Source organism: Thalassophryne amazonica, chromosome 13 (assembly GCF_902500255.1).
Source record: "Thalassophryne amazonica chromosome 13, fThaAma1.1, whole genome shotgun sequence".
In the NCBI taxonomy this organism is placed as follows: Eukaryota; Metazoa; Chordata; class Actinopteri; order Batrachoidiformes; family Batrachoididae; genus Thalassophryne; species Thalassophryne amazonica.
In genome coordinates this window covers 46,392,453-46,409,449 of record NC_047115.1, presented here as the reverse complement: position 1 = coordinate 46,409,449, position 16,997 = coordinate 46,392,453, and the positions used below count along the sequence as shown (strand labels likewise).

Below are 16,997 nucleotides of genomic sequence, written 5' to 3'. Positions count from 1 at the left end.
TCTATCTTCATTTTGAACCAGTGCATTGTGTTTTCTGTACAGAAGAGGGCAGCAGTGATCCATCAAAAGTTATTGCAGCTCTTGAGGACAGAGTGAAGAGGCAGGGAAACATACTGCAGAAGTGCAAAGATGTGCTACATACACACAAGGAACGGAATGCCCAACTGTGTAATGAGAAGGAAACTCTGCAGGAGCAGCTTCAGGAAAGACTGCAAGAGTTAGAGAAGATAAAGGTGACTTGTTTGTTTGTCCTCAGCAATAGTGATGATGGAGTGTGACATCTAATTCAGGGGTTTCCAAACTTTATCCTCATGCCCACCTGCCCTCCATGATTTCCATTTCTCTCTGCTCTTGTCACACCTGTCTGAGCTGTTAATCCTCTGATCATATGTGATCCAATTGGTAATTGTCTGAACATACGTAATCTAAGTTGTCCATGGCTAGAAGAGAGAAATGGGAAATATCCTGGACTAGAGGGTAGGAAGACCACGTTTGGGAACCACTGATGTTTATAGCATAACCAGAATATGGTCATTTTATTCAAACGTATGACCTACTTATGAGTAACTTTTTATAATTTTAGGTGACATGCTTGTACGTAAAACACCCTTATCACTAAGGTGTAGCCTCAATCAATGAGATTGTGTGAACACAAGCATTTGTTTGCTGTCTGCCTGTTGCATGCTATGGAAAAGTACATGCTAGCTGTAAATTAAATTTAGTCGACAGTTAGCCTTAATGAAGAATTGTGATTTTGAGCCTCATTTGGTCCAGTGTAATTTTTATTTAATATTATGAAACAGTAGCAATCAGAGACTTCTGGTGTCTGCCAATCTGGATCCAGATCACTTCCACAATCCAGTGGAGTCTTCCATGCCCTAATATCAATCTGTGCTTCAGATTTGGTGAGAATCCGTGAAGTAGTTTTGACGTAATCCTTCAAAGCCTATAAAATGAAATTTGATCCAGTTATTAAACTGTTATATTAAATATTACAACTTTAATGAAATTTTTCAATGGAAATTCTGGAGAAACCACTTATGAGTAATTGTGACAAAAGATGATGCAGAAGATGGAGTGAGATGGAGACATCTCACTCTTTTTATGGCAGCCAGAAGAAGAATAACTATAATTTGAAGAAGACTGTTTTCAAATGGAACAGGGCAAAGGTACTTTGATGTGTTTAGAGGAACTGATATTCTTCAGTAAAATGTTCACCGTAGTCTTTCATTATCTTGGTGACATGGTTTGGTGCTCTGGTTTTCAGTCTGAAGTTCCAAATTGTCTGGCTAAGCTCTGGGACCAGTGTGTTCCTGTCATGTCAGCTTGACATGGCTGAACATGTCAAGCTGACATGACAAGTTTCCTTGAATTTCTAAACATTGCACTGGCTTGTTTAGCATGCACTTAGCTCCGCTGGTGTTTTATATCATCTAATAACCAATGTTTGTTGATACAGAATGTTCTGATATTGGACAGTTTGTTTGTTGACAGACTTGCTTTTATTTGTTGGTATTTTTGTGTTGAATCACTGTGGGAACGGGATGTTTCCTTAGTTGGGAAAGCAGAGGTTAATGTGCATTTAGCCCTTTTTAAAGTAGTGTGAAAACATCCTGGCACTGTTGTGGTTTGCTCTACCCATCCCCTGCAGCAGGCAGACATCTCATGAAATGGATCGACATCCTCATTTTTTTTTTTTTTTTTTTTTTTTTTAAATCTGCTAGATGGTAGTTTATATTTTAGCATCTCCTGTGTTTGTGTTTTTGTAGAAAAATTGTATTTGTTGAATTTCACCTCTGCTACCACACACTGGCAGTGGGAAACATTCAGCATACAAGCCTTGTTTCACACCTGATCAACCATCTGGAAAACTGAGCCCACCCAGAATTATCTTCACAGTAGCTACTGGTTAACCACTTGTGGTAACAGAGGCATAGATACTCGAGGCCACTGCTGCCAAACTGTTCTGTAATTGTGGTCATCCTGTTTGTTTAGCGGTTGGTTTGGTTACACTCTGGGTGTTAAGGCACCTCCTGGGTGGTGCAGCAGAAATCTCATGTTTGAATTTGTCTCTTATAAAGCATTTGTAATCCACCCAGTGTGATCTCAAGTCATTTCTGGGAGCATGCACTGATGTCGTGTGTCACCGCATCCAACATACCAACTGCACTGGGTGCTGGATGGCTACCACCCAGGCTGATGAGTAGTCCATCACCAGCTCTCAAAAGTAACCATCCATCTGCCACAGTCACGTGATGCATGGATGTCCACTTGACCTTCTCCAGCCAGTGGGGTCGTCAACACTGAGACACCTATGTGCGAGATTACGCACAGAGAAACACACCACATGGCCAGAATGTCATAGCTGATGTTACCTCACAGTATGAGTGGTACTCTCCATAAGTAATTGCTTGCTTGGCACGTTCCATTGCTGCCCAAGGATCCACCAAAGAGATCTAGTACCAAGGGAATCCAGTTGTCACCTGACGTTACTGGTTAGCGTCCAGGTCTCACAGCCGTACAGTAAGACAGGAAGCACTGGGACATTTTAATTATTTTTTTTTCCATCCTCTCTGTTTCACTGTGCCCTCAGGCAATGGAAAATGCAAAAATCTGATTTCGCCCAATGAAAATTTGGTTACTGTGTTCAATATTTAACAGATGTGATTTCTACCCCTTCATTCGTACGTAATTCAGGTAAATGTTTTCTGTTTATAGGAACTGCACACCACAGAAAAGGCAAAGCTGATCACTCAGCTACGTGATGCCAAGGACCACATTGAGCAGCTGGAGCAAGACAAGGTGAGAGATATTTTTTCAGCTTTTGCAACATCTTGATTTAAGGTCTTTGAAATTCCGTTGTATATGAAAACCAGACGCGTTTTCAATCTGCAGCAGAGTATAGAGGTCAGCAACCTTGAAGTCTCATGTTGTTTCTCTTAAACTTTGACCTCAGCTCTATATGGACATCCCTTTGAGGAATGCTGAAATTGTGAACAAGTCAAATGATTATAGGCACAGTCCTCAGCTTAGTGTGTTCATTAGAAAATTTGTATTTGTCATATTAACGTACATTTATTTTTTTTTTATGAACGCTGACTTTGACCCTACAGGTAAGTTTTTATCTTAATCTCTGCTTTTTAGGGAATGGTCATTGCAGAAACAAAGCGGCAAATGCATGAGACACTAGAAATCAAAGAGGAGGAGGTTGCACAACTGCGCTCCATGCTCCAGCAAGCTACTGCACAGAAAGAAGAGTTACAAGATCAGAAAGAAAAAGCAGAGAAATCAGGTAAGCAAAATAAGCTTCTTGAAATCCACTGTAGAAACACATTTTTGTATGCTTTTTTTTTTAAAAAATGTGTTTTTCTTTGTAGCATTTGAAGAACTTGAGCGGGCATTGGGTGTCGCCCAGAGGGCAGAGGAGGCCCGCAAACAGCTGCAGGCTCAGCTGGAGGACCGAGTGAAAGAAGTTGAAAGGGCTGGGGAGGAAGAGAGGAAGAGTTTGCAACAGGAACTGACACGAGTCAAACAGGAGGTTGTTAGCATCATGAAGGTCAGGAAGTGCCTCCTACACCACAACACTCATTGCATTTATTTCCTTTGTAAAGCAAGTCAGTTCATTACATTTTTTCATGCTGGTCTTTGCTTTCAAACACACACAGAATACTGTTTTAGGTGTTTTAACTGTGCATATAAAATCTGAAAAATAATGAAAAGCTGTTGCACCTTTGTCCCTTTCTAATGCTGCATTTACACATAGGCAGGACGCGTTACGAATGTCATTCTTGGTACATTCATGACGTTCTTAACTAGGGATGGGTATTGATAAGATTTTATCTATCGATTCCGCTTATCGATCTGATTCCTTATCGATATCGCTTGTGAATTTTCTGTGTACTAAAAGTAGGCTTTACAGGTTTCTATGTCACTTTGGTCACTGGATCTTTAAACTCTGGACATAATAAACTCTACATGGTGGATCCTTGATCTCTGGACATAAATAGAAATAAAGAAATCTGTAGTTATTGTCAAAAACATTTACTTTCAGACATTATTGGCCTGAATGTCTTTCCGTACGTCTGAGTTGAGCTCTTGCAGCTGTGCTGCATGTCAGAGTGTAATTCATAAAGAATGAAGGACGTCTCATTTTGGGAGGGGAAAAAAATGTTAGTCGATTGTAGTTTGTCTGTATTACAGCTTTTGGAAAGAGGTGTCATTTTATTTAAAGCGGCAATTCGCTTTAAAGTTATTGATTCTGACCGGACTCTGTCTTGGCAGAGAGCCGCGCAGCGGTTGGAGCTGTGCCAATGGAACGGAGGACGATTCTCGTTTCTTGACTGCAACAAGACAAGAGCCCGTTAGTGACTTTAATCCACACAAAGATGACTCACGATTGACATATTTTAATGGCTTTGAGAGGGGTTATGAAGTGGATTTGCTGCTTCTGAAGAGCAGCAAATCAAAGAACCAATGTGCCAGCGGATCAAAGCACTGCTTCATTGGTTCACGCTTCAAAGTTGAGTCGCATTGCAGAAGCGGTTGATTATAGAGCCGCTGTTGGGTCTGCAATTAACATAGAGGAATGATCATTTTCCCGACAAACACCCTCAAAAACATCTGCTCTGAAGGACCAATAAGGGAATCGTTAAGCATAAAGGCTGTTGATATCAGTGGATCGAATCATTTCTTAACGATACCTGAAAAGAACCGGTTCTCGATACCCAACCCTATTCTTAATGGAACTTAGCGCACCACCTTCACATTGTTGAGTTTGCAACTGAGCGTGTTGGTACGTCTTGATCAGTGGTGATCCTTAATGGAGCATGACAGCGTTCATAGTGGTTCCTGAGATGGTTCTTGGAGCCCAAACTGTCACGCGGTGTTATGAATTGACATGGAAACTGTCAAGTTTTGACACGAATTGTAACGTGGTGTCACATTTCACTGCGCGCCACTTCGAATCACTGTTTTCTCTCATGTACGCACAAATTCATTCCGCATTTAGTTTCATTGATGCACTATGCTGGAGAGGCGCAGTGACGCCAAGTCAGCTAAGTCTTGTTCCACACTTCTGCTGAATGTCCTCAGCGTGCTCCTGCAGGTGTTCCACCTGCTGTTGTGCCTGATGACCGGGAGAACGAGTCTGAACCAGAGGAGTGAGAGGAGACCCACGTGCAGCCAGACATCCCTGCACCTTCTCCAATCATGCAATCACAAAGTTCTTCTTCTGCTATGGATTCATCTGGGTGTTGAGGGGTGATGTGAACGGTTCAGCAGCTGGCGGTAGCATGAATATGGGGGGTGAGTGGAGACAATTCGCCAAATTTACAACATTCCTGACAGAATAGCGATGGAACGTAGTGATGTACTGTTACACTCAGCAGCGCAGGACAATATTCTTGACCGTGCATAATGGTTCGTAATAATTCCTGAGCAACACGTGCCATTAATTATAATGCGTGGTAACAGGTCGCGACAGTTCCTGAGGACACCTGACACCTCTGCCCCGAATCATCACATTCATGATCAGTGGCTAAGAATGTATACTTCGTGGCATTCGTGGCTTGTCATCGTTATGTGTAAACGCAGCATTATGTTAGGGTTAATAAGTAAATGTTCAGAATCACAAATGGACTTTAAGCAAAGGGTTGTCTTTAAAACTGTAGTAAATAATTAACTGACAAAGGTAACATTGCCGGATTAAATTATTTCAGAACTATTATGGCAAACGGCGAGAGAAAATGTTTTTTGTATATTGTTATATGATAATGATGCACATGTACTGTTTACCAATACAGAAATCTTCTGAAGAGACTGTGGCTAATATGGAGAGACTTCACAGTGATGCCTTGGCTGCTAAGGAAGATGAGATCAATGAACGAATCAACAAAGCTGTGGTAGGTGTCAGCAGTTTGATTTTTATATTTAAATTTACAAGCAGAAGAAAAAAAATTTGAATCTCATTTTGATTAATAGCTCTGCTTGTGTGTTTAGGAGCAATGCAAAGAGAAGTTTGCCCAGTTAGCCAAGGAGCGAGAACAGCAGGCTTCTCTGGCTCTGGAGGATGCAGAGTTACAGAAGACGGCTCTGAAAACAGAGGCTGACAACAAGATTAAAGAAATACAGTTGGAGCTGGAAGCTGCCAAAACTGTGAGAATTGTTGTTGGTTTTTTTTTTGTTTTTTTTAAAGATTATATTGGTTATAAATATAGTTTCACAGTGACACATTGAACCTGGGGAACAGTAATCATCTACTTTATATACTGTAGCAGCTTAATTTAAATGCTTTAATTGTATCTCACATTGGTAATTCTATATCCAGGCCCTGAGAACCCACAACACTGTGTATTTTCCACGTCTCCATATTAAAGACAAACCTGGTAGTGTTTTCTACCACCCAGCTGTTGATTGGTGGAGGATATGTGATCTAGCTATTCGGCCGCAGGGCAAAATTGTAAATTCTTTGTTATATTGAGTACTTATGAGCAGGATTAACAGCCTCCTCATCTACTGGGGTACTCACAAAGCAGTAAAATTTGTTGGTTTTATTTTACATAGGCAGAATTTTAGAGATAGTCTTTTATGTCAGGATTCAGATAAACATGCTGTTTTGCTGATATTTTTATAGATTACAGATAGTTTATCTAATACAGTAGTGAATAGCGGATACTGGCATCAGTGCTAGATATTAAGTATCCATTTTCTGAGAAAAAGTAATGCTCATCTCTTGTGCAGACGTGAGCTAGTGTTATCACTTAAGAGCAACTGTAGATTACTTGTGTACTTAATATGTTGAAATAAAACATTAATTTATTAAATGCACTGAATAAACAAGTAAAGTTAATTTTATGAATACATAGGCTATGAGTGAGATTTAGATATTATGTTGTTTGATTAACAGCAGTTTGGTATTCACAAATAATACACACATACCTTCTCTTTGTTCCATTAATGCTTTTAATAAATGCATTTGTTGCAAAATTGCTAAAACACAATTACAGAAAACTTTACTGTAATTATTCACATTTTACCATTCATGATAGTGAGTTTTGCAACACAGTCTAAGTGTAAATGTGCTTGATTGCAGAGAATACTGGAGCTAGACAGCTCACTGGAGAAGAGTTCCCATGATGGCTCAACTTTGTCTGGTCAATTGGAGGAATTAAGGGACAAACACAAAGAGCAGATATCGGCATTATTAACAAGGCACCAGAAGCAACTGGAAGAGCAAAGACGCTCCCTAACCCAACAGCACGATACTGTTGTTGAAGAGCTCAACGAAAAACATAGAGTAGATGTGGCGCTTCAGTTCCAATCACACATTGAAGATGTAAACCAGAAAACATTACAGAAAGTGGATGAAAACCAAAAGGAACTGGAAGTTCTCTCTTCTGAACTGTCTGAGGTGATGAAAACAAAGCAGTTATTGGAGCAACAGTTAATGGGACTTCAAGATGCTCATAATTCAGCTCAGCAAGAACAAGAGAAGAAATTTCAAGATCAGGTGGCCAAACACAGTGCAGAGATTGCAAGTATTCGTCGGGAGCACGAGGAGTCTCTTGGAGGCATGGAGAAAACCCTGAAGGAGGAACTGAACACTTTGAAAATTGTTCTAAGAGAAAAAGAAAGAGAACTTGAAGAACACATCCTTATAGAAAAAACACTGACGGACGACTCGCGCTCAACTATACAAGAATTGAATACTAAGATAAAAGATTTAGAAGAACTGCGTCAGTGTTTATCACAATCCAAAATGGAAAATGAAAGTCTGAGAAAGTCTGTTGCGGAGTTAAGCAAGGTCAGCGAGGAGCTCGTCCAGTGTAAGAATGAACTGGCAGATTTGAAGCATCAGCTGGAAATGACCCAAAATGATTGTAAACAAAAAGAGGAGTCTCTACAAGAACGTGAATACCAGCTACAGCAGACCAAGAACCAACTCTCAGAACAAGAGAGGTCACATAATGCAGAACTGAATATGAAGCAGGAAGAGCAGACACGTCTTCAGAAGCAGCTAGATGATGAAAAAGCTGGTAATGAGAAGAAGAAAAACACTATGACACAGTTGGAAGCAAAGTTAAAAGCACAGGAAACAAAGATGGAAAAATTCAAACATAAGACCAAAGAAATACAAGAAAATTTTAAGAAAAAGCTGCAGCAAAATGAGGACTCCATGAAGAAAGAGCTTGCAAAGAAGGAGACAGAACTTCAGCAAAAAGATGAACAATTTCAAGAGAAAATTCTAGAAATGGCCAAAGAAAGTTCCCAAGGCCTCAGCAGTGCAATGTCCCAGCTGCAGGACAACCACAAAGATGAACTGGAAAAACTACGTGCCACTCATAAGCACAAGGTCGAGGAGCTGGAGCGTCATTGGCAGGAGAAGATAGGGCAGCAGGAGGAAGATCTAATGGAGAAACACTCGCACCTACTACAGGAAAAGCTACAAGAACTGGAGGAAGCTTCTCAGCAACTTACTAACAACAGGAAGGAGAATGATCAAGTACTGTCTGAAATAAAAGTACTGAAGGAGGAGCTGTCAATTCGAGAAACCACTGTGCAGAAACTGCAAGAAGAGCTTAATGGTGCAGCGGTGAAGCTAGAAAGCTTGTCTCAGGGTGAAGCAATGCTCAAAGAGCAAATGGAGTCTGTGGAGAAGAACCTCAGCCAGGCTCTGAATGAAAGAAACTCTTTGCAAGATGAGCTGAATAAAGCAGAGGAAGAGAACAAAGAGAAGTTAAAGACTTTGTCAGATAAGTTAGAAAAAACAGAGATGCAGCTCAAAGGCCTAGAAGGTTCTAGATGCAAGGAAAAACAAGACTTGCAGAAGAAGTTTGAGGACACTGCCCTTCAGCATCAAGCAAAGGAAACAGAGCTTCAGAAGCATTTCAATATGATTAGCAACCAAATGGAACTGCTGTGTAAAGAGGTTCAGGCCAAGGTGGAGTGCGGTTCTAACGAACTCTGTCAAAAGGTTGAATGTCGTGTGGGAGAGCTGAAAGATCGGCTAGTATCTAGTCAAAAGAATGTAGGGAATCTTCGAAATGTTATCCTTCGTAAAATAGATAGAATTTGCACTTTAGAAGAGAATCTCCACCATCAGATGGAGGAGAATAAAAATCTATGCAATTCATTGGACCAGATAAATACTCAGGTAAACATTCATATGGAGCATATCAAAGCCTTAACAATTGATAAGGAAACTTTAACAAGGGATGTTGAAAATCTTTCTCAGTCTGTCACTGAAAAAGTTCAGAAAATTGAGGAGCTTAGTGAAGAAATGAGAAACTTATCAAGCATGAAAGCAAATGAGTCGCACATCAATAACTTGGAAAATATCATCAGTGACTTGAAAAATCAGATAGCAGGTAGCGTAAAAGAGAAGGACGAAGCCATAAATCGGTTGAACGAGCTGTGCAAAGAAGAGAAGAGACAAGCTGTTGTTCAAATGGAGGAGGCCATTGAGAGATTAGAGCAGGAGAGAAAGGCCGCTGTCGAGCAGGCAAATGAACTCAGGAACACGCTGTCTGAGTTTGAGAGTAAGGCAGAGTCCAAGTTCACCCAAAAGGACAACACTATTGCGAATTTGCAAACCAGGATTGTAGACATGGAGAGAGAAATCTCTGAAAAGAACGAAGCCCTACAGAGGCTGACAGCAAGTGTGGACAATCATTCCATCAGCAAGTCTGAGATGGACCAGGTGTTGAGCGAGAAAGATCAGAAGGTCTGCGAACTTGCCTCGAAACTTGAGAGCTGCAACAGTCGACTGGTGGAGCTCCAGGACCAGCTAGCCTTAAAGACTTCAGAGTGTCAGCAACTAACAGCTGATCTCAAACAGCAGTATGGCATCTGGGAGAAGGAAAAGAGGGAGTTCATAGAACAGCTGCAACAAACACAGATGCAGTGCACGCAGAATGGTAATTTGGAACAGGAGATGAGGGAAAAACTAGACTCCCTTGAAAAAGACAACCAGAAGTGGAAGCACGAGCTTGAGAGTCAAAGGGAAGAATTTGAAAGGATAAAAGATGACATCAGGAGCAAAGAGGAGAGTCTGAAAGAAACAGAAGAGAAGTTAAGTACAGAGTACACACGGAAAGTATCAGAACTGAAAAAGAAAGCAGAGCAGAAGATTGGTCAGATTAAAAAGCAACTTACATCTCAGATGGAGGAAAAAGAGCAGACAATCAAGGCTCTTGAGACCAGCTTGGAGGAATTGAGGAGAACTGAATCTACCACCAAATGCCATATAGATGAGCTAGAAGAGAAAAGCAAAACCCTTGAGAAGGCTATGGTTAGCCTTAAAGGAGAGCATGAGAAACAGCTTGAACAGCTTCAGACTCATGAAAGGCTCCAGAGGGAGCCGTCGTTAGAAGAGTTGAAATGCGTGTATGAAGAGAAGCTGTCATCATCTGAAAGAGCGGCCGAGCAGCAGAACAGAACATCTGAGCTTGAATCGGTGCTCCAGGAAACTGAGGCAAAGCTAAAAGAAACAGAAGAGCAAAATAAAAACCTTCTTACAGAAATCAGTCACTTGAAAGAAGAAATGCGTGAGAAGAATGCACAGCTTGATCAACAGCCGCCTAATAAACAGGTCCAGAATCCGTTAGAAGCTGACAGTGGGGTGAAAGAGGAATGTAGCAGTGTAGAAGTGACCAAAAGTACTTTGGAATTTGAGAGGGAAAACCATTCACAAAGCAAAGATGTGGATACTGTGGACTCTCTCAAGAACAAGCTAATGCAGATGAAGCATGAAAAAGAAAAATTCCAGAAAGATTTCACCAGGTTACAGAAAGATATCCGATCATTGAGGAAGGAGCACGAACAGGATCTAGAATACATGAAGAAGGAGCTGATTGAGGAGAATGCCAAAAACCTAAAGTGAGTTTCATTTAATATAACGGAGAATTAAGATGTAATTGACATCTGTTAATAAAGTGTTTGTTTTTTTGATTATATCCCCTCTACCATCTGTTCCCGTAGACTGGAATTGGAAGATATGGAAGGGAAGCACAATTCTGCTTTAAAGCAATTGATGAGAGAGTTCAACACACAAATGGCTTTGAAAGAGAAGGAGCTTGATACAGCAGTGAAGGAGACTATTGGTGAGGCTGGAGCACATAATCATGCTTTCACTAAAATAAACTGACTTAAGCTGCAGGGGTTTTTGTAATGCAAGGGTAATGATTGGCTGAATATATTTTCTTGGCAAAATAAGGTTGCAACTGTGTCATTCTGTTTTAAGCTATGCAGTAGTGTTCAGAATACTAGTAGTGCTACGTGACTAAAAAGATTAATCCAGGTTTTGAGTATATTTCTTATTGTTACATGGGAAACAAGGTACCAGTAGATTCTCACAAATCCAACAAGACCAAGCATTCATGATATGCACACTCTTAAGGCTATGAAATTGAGCTATTAGTAAAAAAAAGTAGAAAAGGGGGTGTTCACAATAATAGTAGCATCTGCTGTTGACGCTACAAACTCAAAACTATTATGTTCAAACTGCTTTTTTAGCAATCCTGTGAATCACTAAACTAGTATTTAGTTGTATAACCACAGTTTTTCATGATTTCTTCACATCTGCGAGGCATTCATTTTGTTGGTTTGGAACCAAGATTTTGCTTGTTTAGTAGTGTGCTTGGGGTCATTGTCTTGTTGAAACACCCATTGGAAGGGCATGTCCTCTTCAGCATAAGGCAACATGACCTCTTCAAGTATTTTGACATATCCAAACTGATCCATGATACCTGGTATGCGATATATAGGCCCAACACCATAGTAGGAGAATCATGCCCATATCATGATGCTTGCTCCACCATGCTTCACTGTCTTCACTGTGAACTGTGGCTTGAATTCAGAGTTTGGGGGTCATCTCACAAACTGTCTGCGGCCCTTGGACCCAAAAAGAACAATTTTACTCTCATCAGTCCACAAAATATTCCTCCCTTTCTCTTTAGGCCAGTTGATGTGTTCTTTGGCAAATTGTAACCTCTTCTGCACGTCTTGTATTTAACAGAGGGACTTTGCGGGGGATTCTTGCAAATAAATTAGCTTCACACAGGCGTCTTCTAACTGTCACAGCACTTACAGGTAACTCCAGACTGTCTTTGATCATCCTGGAGCTGATCAATGGGTGAGCCTTTGCCATTCTGGTTAGTCTTCTATCCATTTTGATGGTTGTTTTCCATTTTCTTCCACGCGTCTCCGTTTTTTTATCCATTTTAAAGCATTGGAGATCATTGTAGATGAACAGCCTATACTTTTTTGTACCTGCGTATAAGTTTTCCCCTCTCCAATCAACTTTTTAATCAAACTGCGCTGTTCTTCTGAACAATGTCTTGAACGTCCCATTTTCCTTAGGCTTTCAAAGAGAAAATCATGTTCAACAGGTGCTGGCTTTATCCTTAAATAGGGGACACCTGATTCACACCTGTTTGTTCCACAAAACTGACGAACTCACTGACTGAATGACACACTACTATTATTAAATGTTATTATTAAATAAATATTATTATTAAATACTAGTTTAGTGATTCACAGGATTGCTAAAAAAGCAGTTTGAACATAATAGTTTTGAGTTTGTAGCGTCAACAGCAGATGCTACTATTATTGTGAACACCCCCTTTTCTACTTTTTTTTTACTAATAGCCCAATTTCATAGCCTTAAGAGAGTGCATATCATGAATGCTTGGTCTTGTTGGATTTGTGAGAATCTACTGAATCTACTGGTACCTTGTTTCCCATGTAACAATAAGAAATATACTCAAAACCTGGATTAATCTTTTTACTCACATAGCACTACTATTATTCTGAACACTACTGTATATGACATAACTGAAATGGAACGTCATCCTAAATGATGGACACATACATTTGAAGATTCACAACAAGCAAAGATAAGTAATATACAGTGTGTCATACGCTGTTACCACATCAGTTGAATGGTGCCAGATTTACACCAATTTTAGGTGGTCCCTTGCCTTTCGTGGGGCGGGGTCGGTGGTACAGTACACCTTTTGGCTTTCATACATTTTAATTTCCGTAAGCCAGTTCATGGGGAGACAAGTAATTTAGGCTTTTCTATACCAAAATTTCTAAAATGATCCTCTTTAAACTCAAATTGAAAACAATTCTGTACAAATCATTATAAATTAAATGTAAACAGCCAAAATGTTAGGTTCCATAAGTAATGGCGCCCTTTAGTATAATACAGATAAATCATCACTTTTCAGTTTAATTTCTTCACATAAGTCAGGGATGGCGAGATGAACATTTCCAAGTTCCTGAATAGGTCTTTGACTCCATTTATGTCAATCATTAAGAAATACAAACAGTATTGTACTGTATGGTAACTCTGTCTGGAGTTGGGGATTCTCAAATACTGGTTGACTGTGCAAGGAGATGCATGAGGGAAGTCATCAAGACACAAATGACAACTCTGGAAATATGGGCTTCTGTGGTTGTGATTGGAGGAACTGCAGAGTTCAAGTTTGGTCTGTTGCAGCAGCAGTCACAGCTTCGACATGGAGTGGAACAGAGGACCTTTATACAAGGAAACGGATAAAGTCTAGGCTTGAGTCTCCCACGTGCATTCTGGCAAACTGTAGATAAACTTTGCCAGTGTTCTTAAAAAAAAAAAAAAAAATCTTCCACACGAGTCCAATATGATGTTGCATAACTGTTTTTTATTTATTTATTTTTCACAACTACATAAAGAAATCCATGTGTTAAAGGGTGGCGTGATGGTCACGTAGTTAGTGCTCTTGCTTCCAAAGCAGAAGGTTCCAGTTAAAGACCACCTGTGCCCATTCCAAATGTAATGGGGGGGGGGGGGGGGGTTGTGTCAGGAAGGACCTCAAGCCTAAAACTTGTCAAATCAACATGCAGAACCACATCACATCTGCTGTGATGACGCTCAAATGTGAAAAAGGAGAAGCCAAAGGAACTTACTAAAAGCCTAAGAGTGTGAATATTATTTATAGGCGTTGTAATCGTACAAACTGCTGCTGAGCTATCTGAGGGATGGAGAGTAGTCCCAAACATTTTATTTATGATTTACAAATCCAACAGACTTTTGTAGTTGTTGTTTTGTTTAGTTTAGTATAGTATTTATTTATTTATATTTAAATCAGTGACAAGTTTGATGAGTTTGTATTATAACCCATTATATCTAATATTGGTAGTGGATAACAAGTTGGAGTAGCAATATGTCAACCAACCTGTCTGTGTAGTTGGACAAGACTTTTAGTTCACGAGATGTAATCTGCTTCGGACTGGTACCGTGTCCACCCAGAGCTATAGCAGAGCTGGAGCCGAGTCCAAAAACACTGTAGCAAACTGAGTGAAATGGCTGACAGTATTTTGTACCGGTGCCTGTAATAATATATCCACTCCTTATGGAGCCCAGACTCCAAAAGATTCGTATGACCTATAAATAAATAATCCAAGATTTGTAATGTTTTTTTTTCTATTGTAAGAACGACAATTTGAGCTAATTAAATTTAAATATGATGCACACTTCATATTTCATTATTTTATTTCATGTTATTTGTTATATATTAGTCATAAATGATGTTTAAAAACAAATTGATATTGAATGGATGTAGCATTTGCAGCTGTGATCAAAAATCTACACACAGTATCTTTAATCTGAGCCTCAGAGGTGATCAGACACTACAACACCATGAGACAGTATAAATGTAAACTGTTTTTTCATTAAATGTTTGTCATTGATGTCAGAGGAATTTACTCTGCAGCACATTTTATTTATTTATTTTTTGCATAATCTGCCGACACATAATGTAATTTAGTGCCATTGTCTTCTTAATTGTGCAGTTATTAAATAAACATTTTGGATTTTAGGTTCCTGGTTTGTAAGAAAAATTAAAGTTAACTTTCTGGACGCTGGTGTCCATTCTAGTGGCCTTTAAAGATTTATGCTCAAACACACGGTAGGATGACACCTTCTGCAGACAGATATATTTTATGTGTTGCGTCCAGCCTTGATGACTTCGCATCAGGAAGGTGTTAGCCTGAACTCTACTGAATGCAACACAGTCTGATGAAATTAACAATAGTATCACTGCTTTAGTAGTGTTATCTGAGGAAAAATACATTCTGTGTGCAGGCATTTGTTAATGGGATGCAGTCCTCGTCAGTATTATTTAACCTTTAATCATAATAAGTCCCTTCGGCTGCTCCCTTGTTTGCACTCGGGGTCACCACAGCAAATCCAAGTTGGATCTGCATGTTGAATTGGCACAGGTTTTACGCCGGATGCCCTTCCTGACACAACTCCACATTACATGGAGAAATGTGGCAGGGGTGGGATTTGAACCCGGAGCCTTCTGAACTGAAACCAAGAGCATTTACCACTTGGCCACCACCCCTGCTGGACTACCACAGCAAATTTGAGCTGGATCTGCATGTTGATTTGGCACACGCTTTATGCCAGATGCTCTTCCTAACGCCTAACCCCACCCTTCCCGAATTAGGGTGGGGTTTGAACCAGGAATGGAAACCGTGCGCACTAGCTACTTGTCACCGCCCCTACCATTTAAGCTGGAGTAATAATAATTGACTTTTTAATTCTTATTAATATTTATTTTTACTATTTGTTAACAATGAAACTTTCATTAGAAACTGTATAATCTCATTCTGTGTGAGCTGTGAGTGAATTTAAGTGTTGACTCTGTTGTTTCATGTGCTAATGCTGACTTTTTGTCCCCCTATTTCTTTGATCCAGCAAAGGCCCAGTGTATAGAAGCAGAGCTCATGAGCAGCCATCGTGAGGAAGTCAAACAGCTTCGGAATGTGGTTTCTCAGAAGGAGGATGATTTGCACAGAACTGTTCAGAAATATGAGCAGATTTTGCAGGTATTCTGAAAGGATGACTCATTAACCTGCAACATTTTTGACAATAGTTTTCATGCATTGCAACTGTTTTATTGCAGGTTTTTTGGAGAAAAAGGTTGATGCCACCGTCATTTGGAAGGTGTTACAGTGCTAGTTGGCAACCATGTGCATAACTGACACATGTTGCACATCTTATGATACCCTGATGAACTATTTAAAAATTCACTCATCTTCATCTGCTTACTCCAATTAGGGGTCACGGGGGCTGGTCTCAGTTCTTGTAATTAATTACAGATGGAGTCACACTTGAGATGCGATGCTAAAATGACATATAGGAAAAATATTTGTCTGTTATTGTCCACAGAGTCGAGAAGACGAGATGGGAAACGCAGTGCGGCAAGTTCAGAAAGAAATTGAAGACCTACGAGAAAAGAGCTATGGAACGTCGGAGGTACAAGTGTTTCTAACCTACTATGTTATTAAACATTGTGAGTTTTCTGCATCAGCTGGTTAAATTTTTGTAAAGATTTTTATGTTTATACCCAGTTGGTTTAGAAATGCACAATTGTGGTTATTACATATGTAGCACACTGAAGGCTTAGATTGTATTTATGTAGTGTCAAATAATTTATTGTTTCATAAGAGCTGCATGAAATCCATTAAAAAAAAAAAAAAAGTACTGTGTGTGGGATGGGGTGGGGCGGGACCCTCCTGGGTAAAGGCTGGGTTATAATTGCTACATTTTGATAGACAACCTGATCCAGTTGGATTTTTGTCCATACTACAAGAGGCCCTTCAAGATATCTTATGCGCAAGTTCAAATCCACTTTAACAGCCCTGAAAATTCACGTTTCCTTTCATTTGTGTTTCTGTATAATTGAAGCATTTCATCAAGGAGCTCAAGGACCATTTTCTGACATACATTGCTGTGATCACTCTCTTGCTTCAGTTATGTGGCTGTGCTCCAAAACATTCCATATGCCATGAAGCTCATTGAATCACAGTGGAATATCCTCCTTGGAAAATGGAGATTCTACAGCAGCAGCCAGTCTCGATTCCTGTTCTCAATTATTATTATTACAAGAGGCGATCATGGGCCTTAGCAGTAGTACTCTTATGCTATCTAGGCTTATTGAAAAGTGTAC

The 16,997-nt window shown here is 39.9% G+C and overlaps 1 protein-coding gene across 2 annotated transcripts in view; it reads left to right on the top strand.

Moving 5' to 3' along the window:
* The window catches only part of golga4 (golgin A4), a 55,864-nt gene that overhangs the window by 23,986 nt on the left and 14,881 nt on the right, over window positions 1-16,997 (top strand). For both annotated transcript variants that reach the window (XM_034185385.1, XM_034185384.1), the window contains 10 exons: window positions 43-233; window positions 2,719-2,802; window positions 3,145-3,292; window positions 3,378-3,556; window positions 5,802-5,900; window positions 5,998-6,153; window positions 7,091-10,875; window positions 10,978-11,099; window positions 15,743-15,873; window positions 16,217-16,303. In XM_034185385.1, the coding sequence (XP_034041276.1) occupies window positions 43-233; window positions 2,719-2,802; window positions 3,145-3,292; window positions 3,378-3,556; window positions 5,802-5,900; window positions 5,998-6,153; window positions 7,091-10,875; window positions 10,978-11,099; window positions 15,743-15,873; window positions 16,217-16,303 (4,982 nt within the window). The remainder of the gene's footprint in view (window positions 1-42; window positions 234-2,718; window positions 2,803-3,144; window positions 3,293-3,377; window positions 3,557-5,801; window positions 5,901-5,997; window positions 6,154-7,090; window positions 10,876-10,977; window positions 11,100-15,742; window positions 15,874-16,216; window positions 16,304-16,997) is intronic.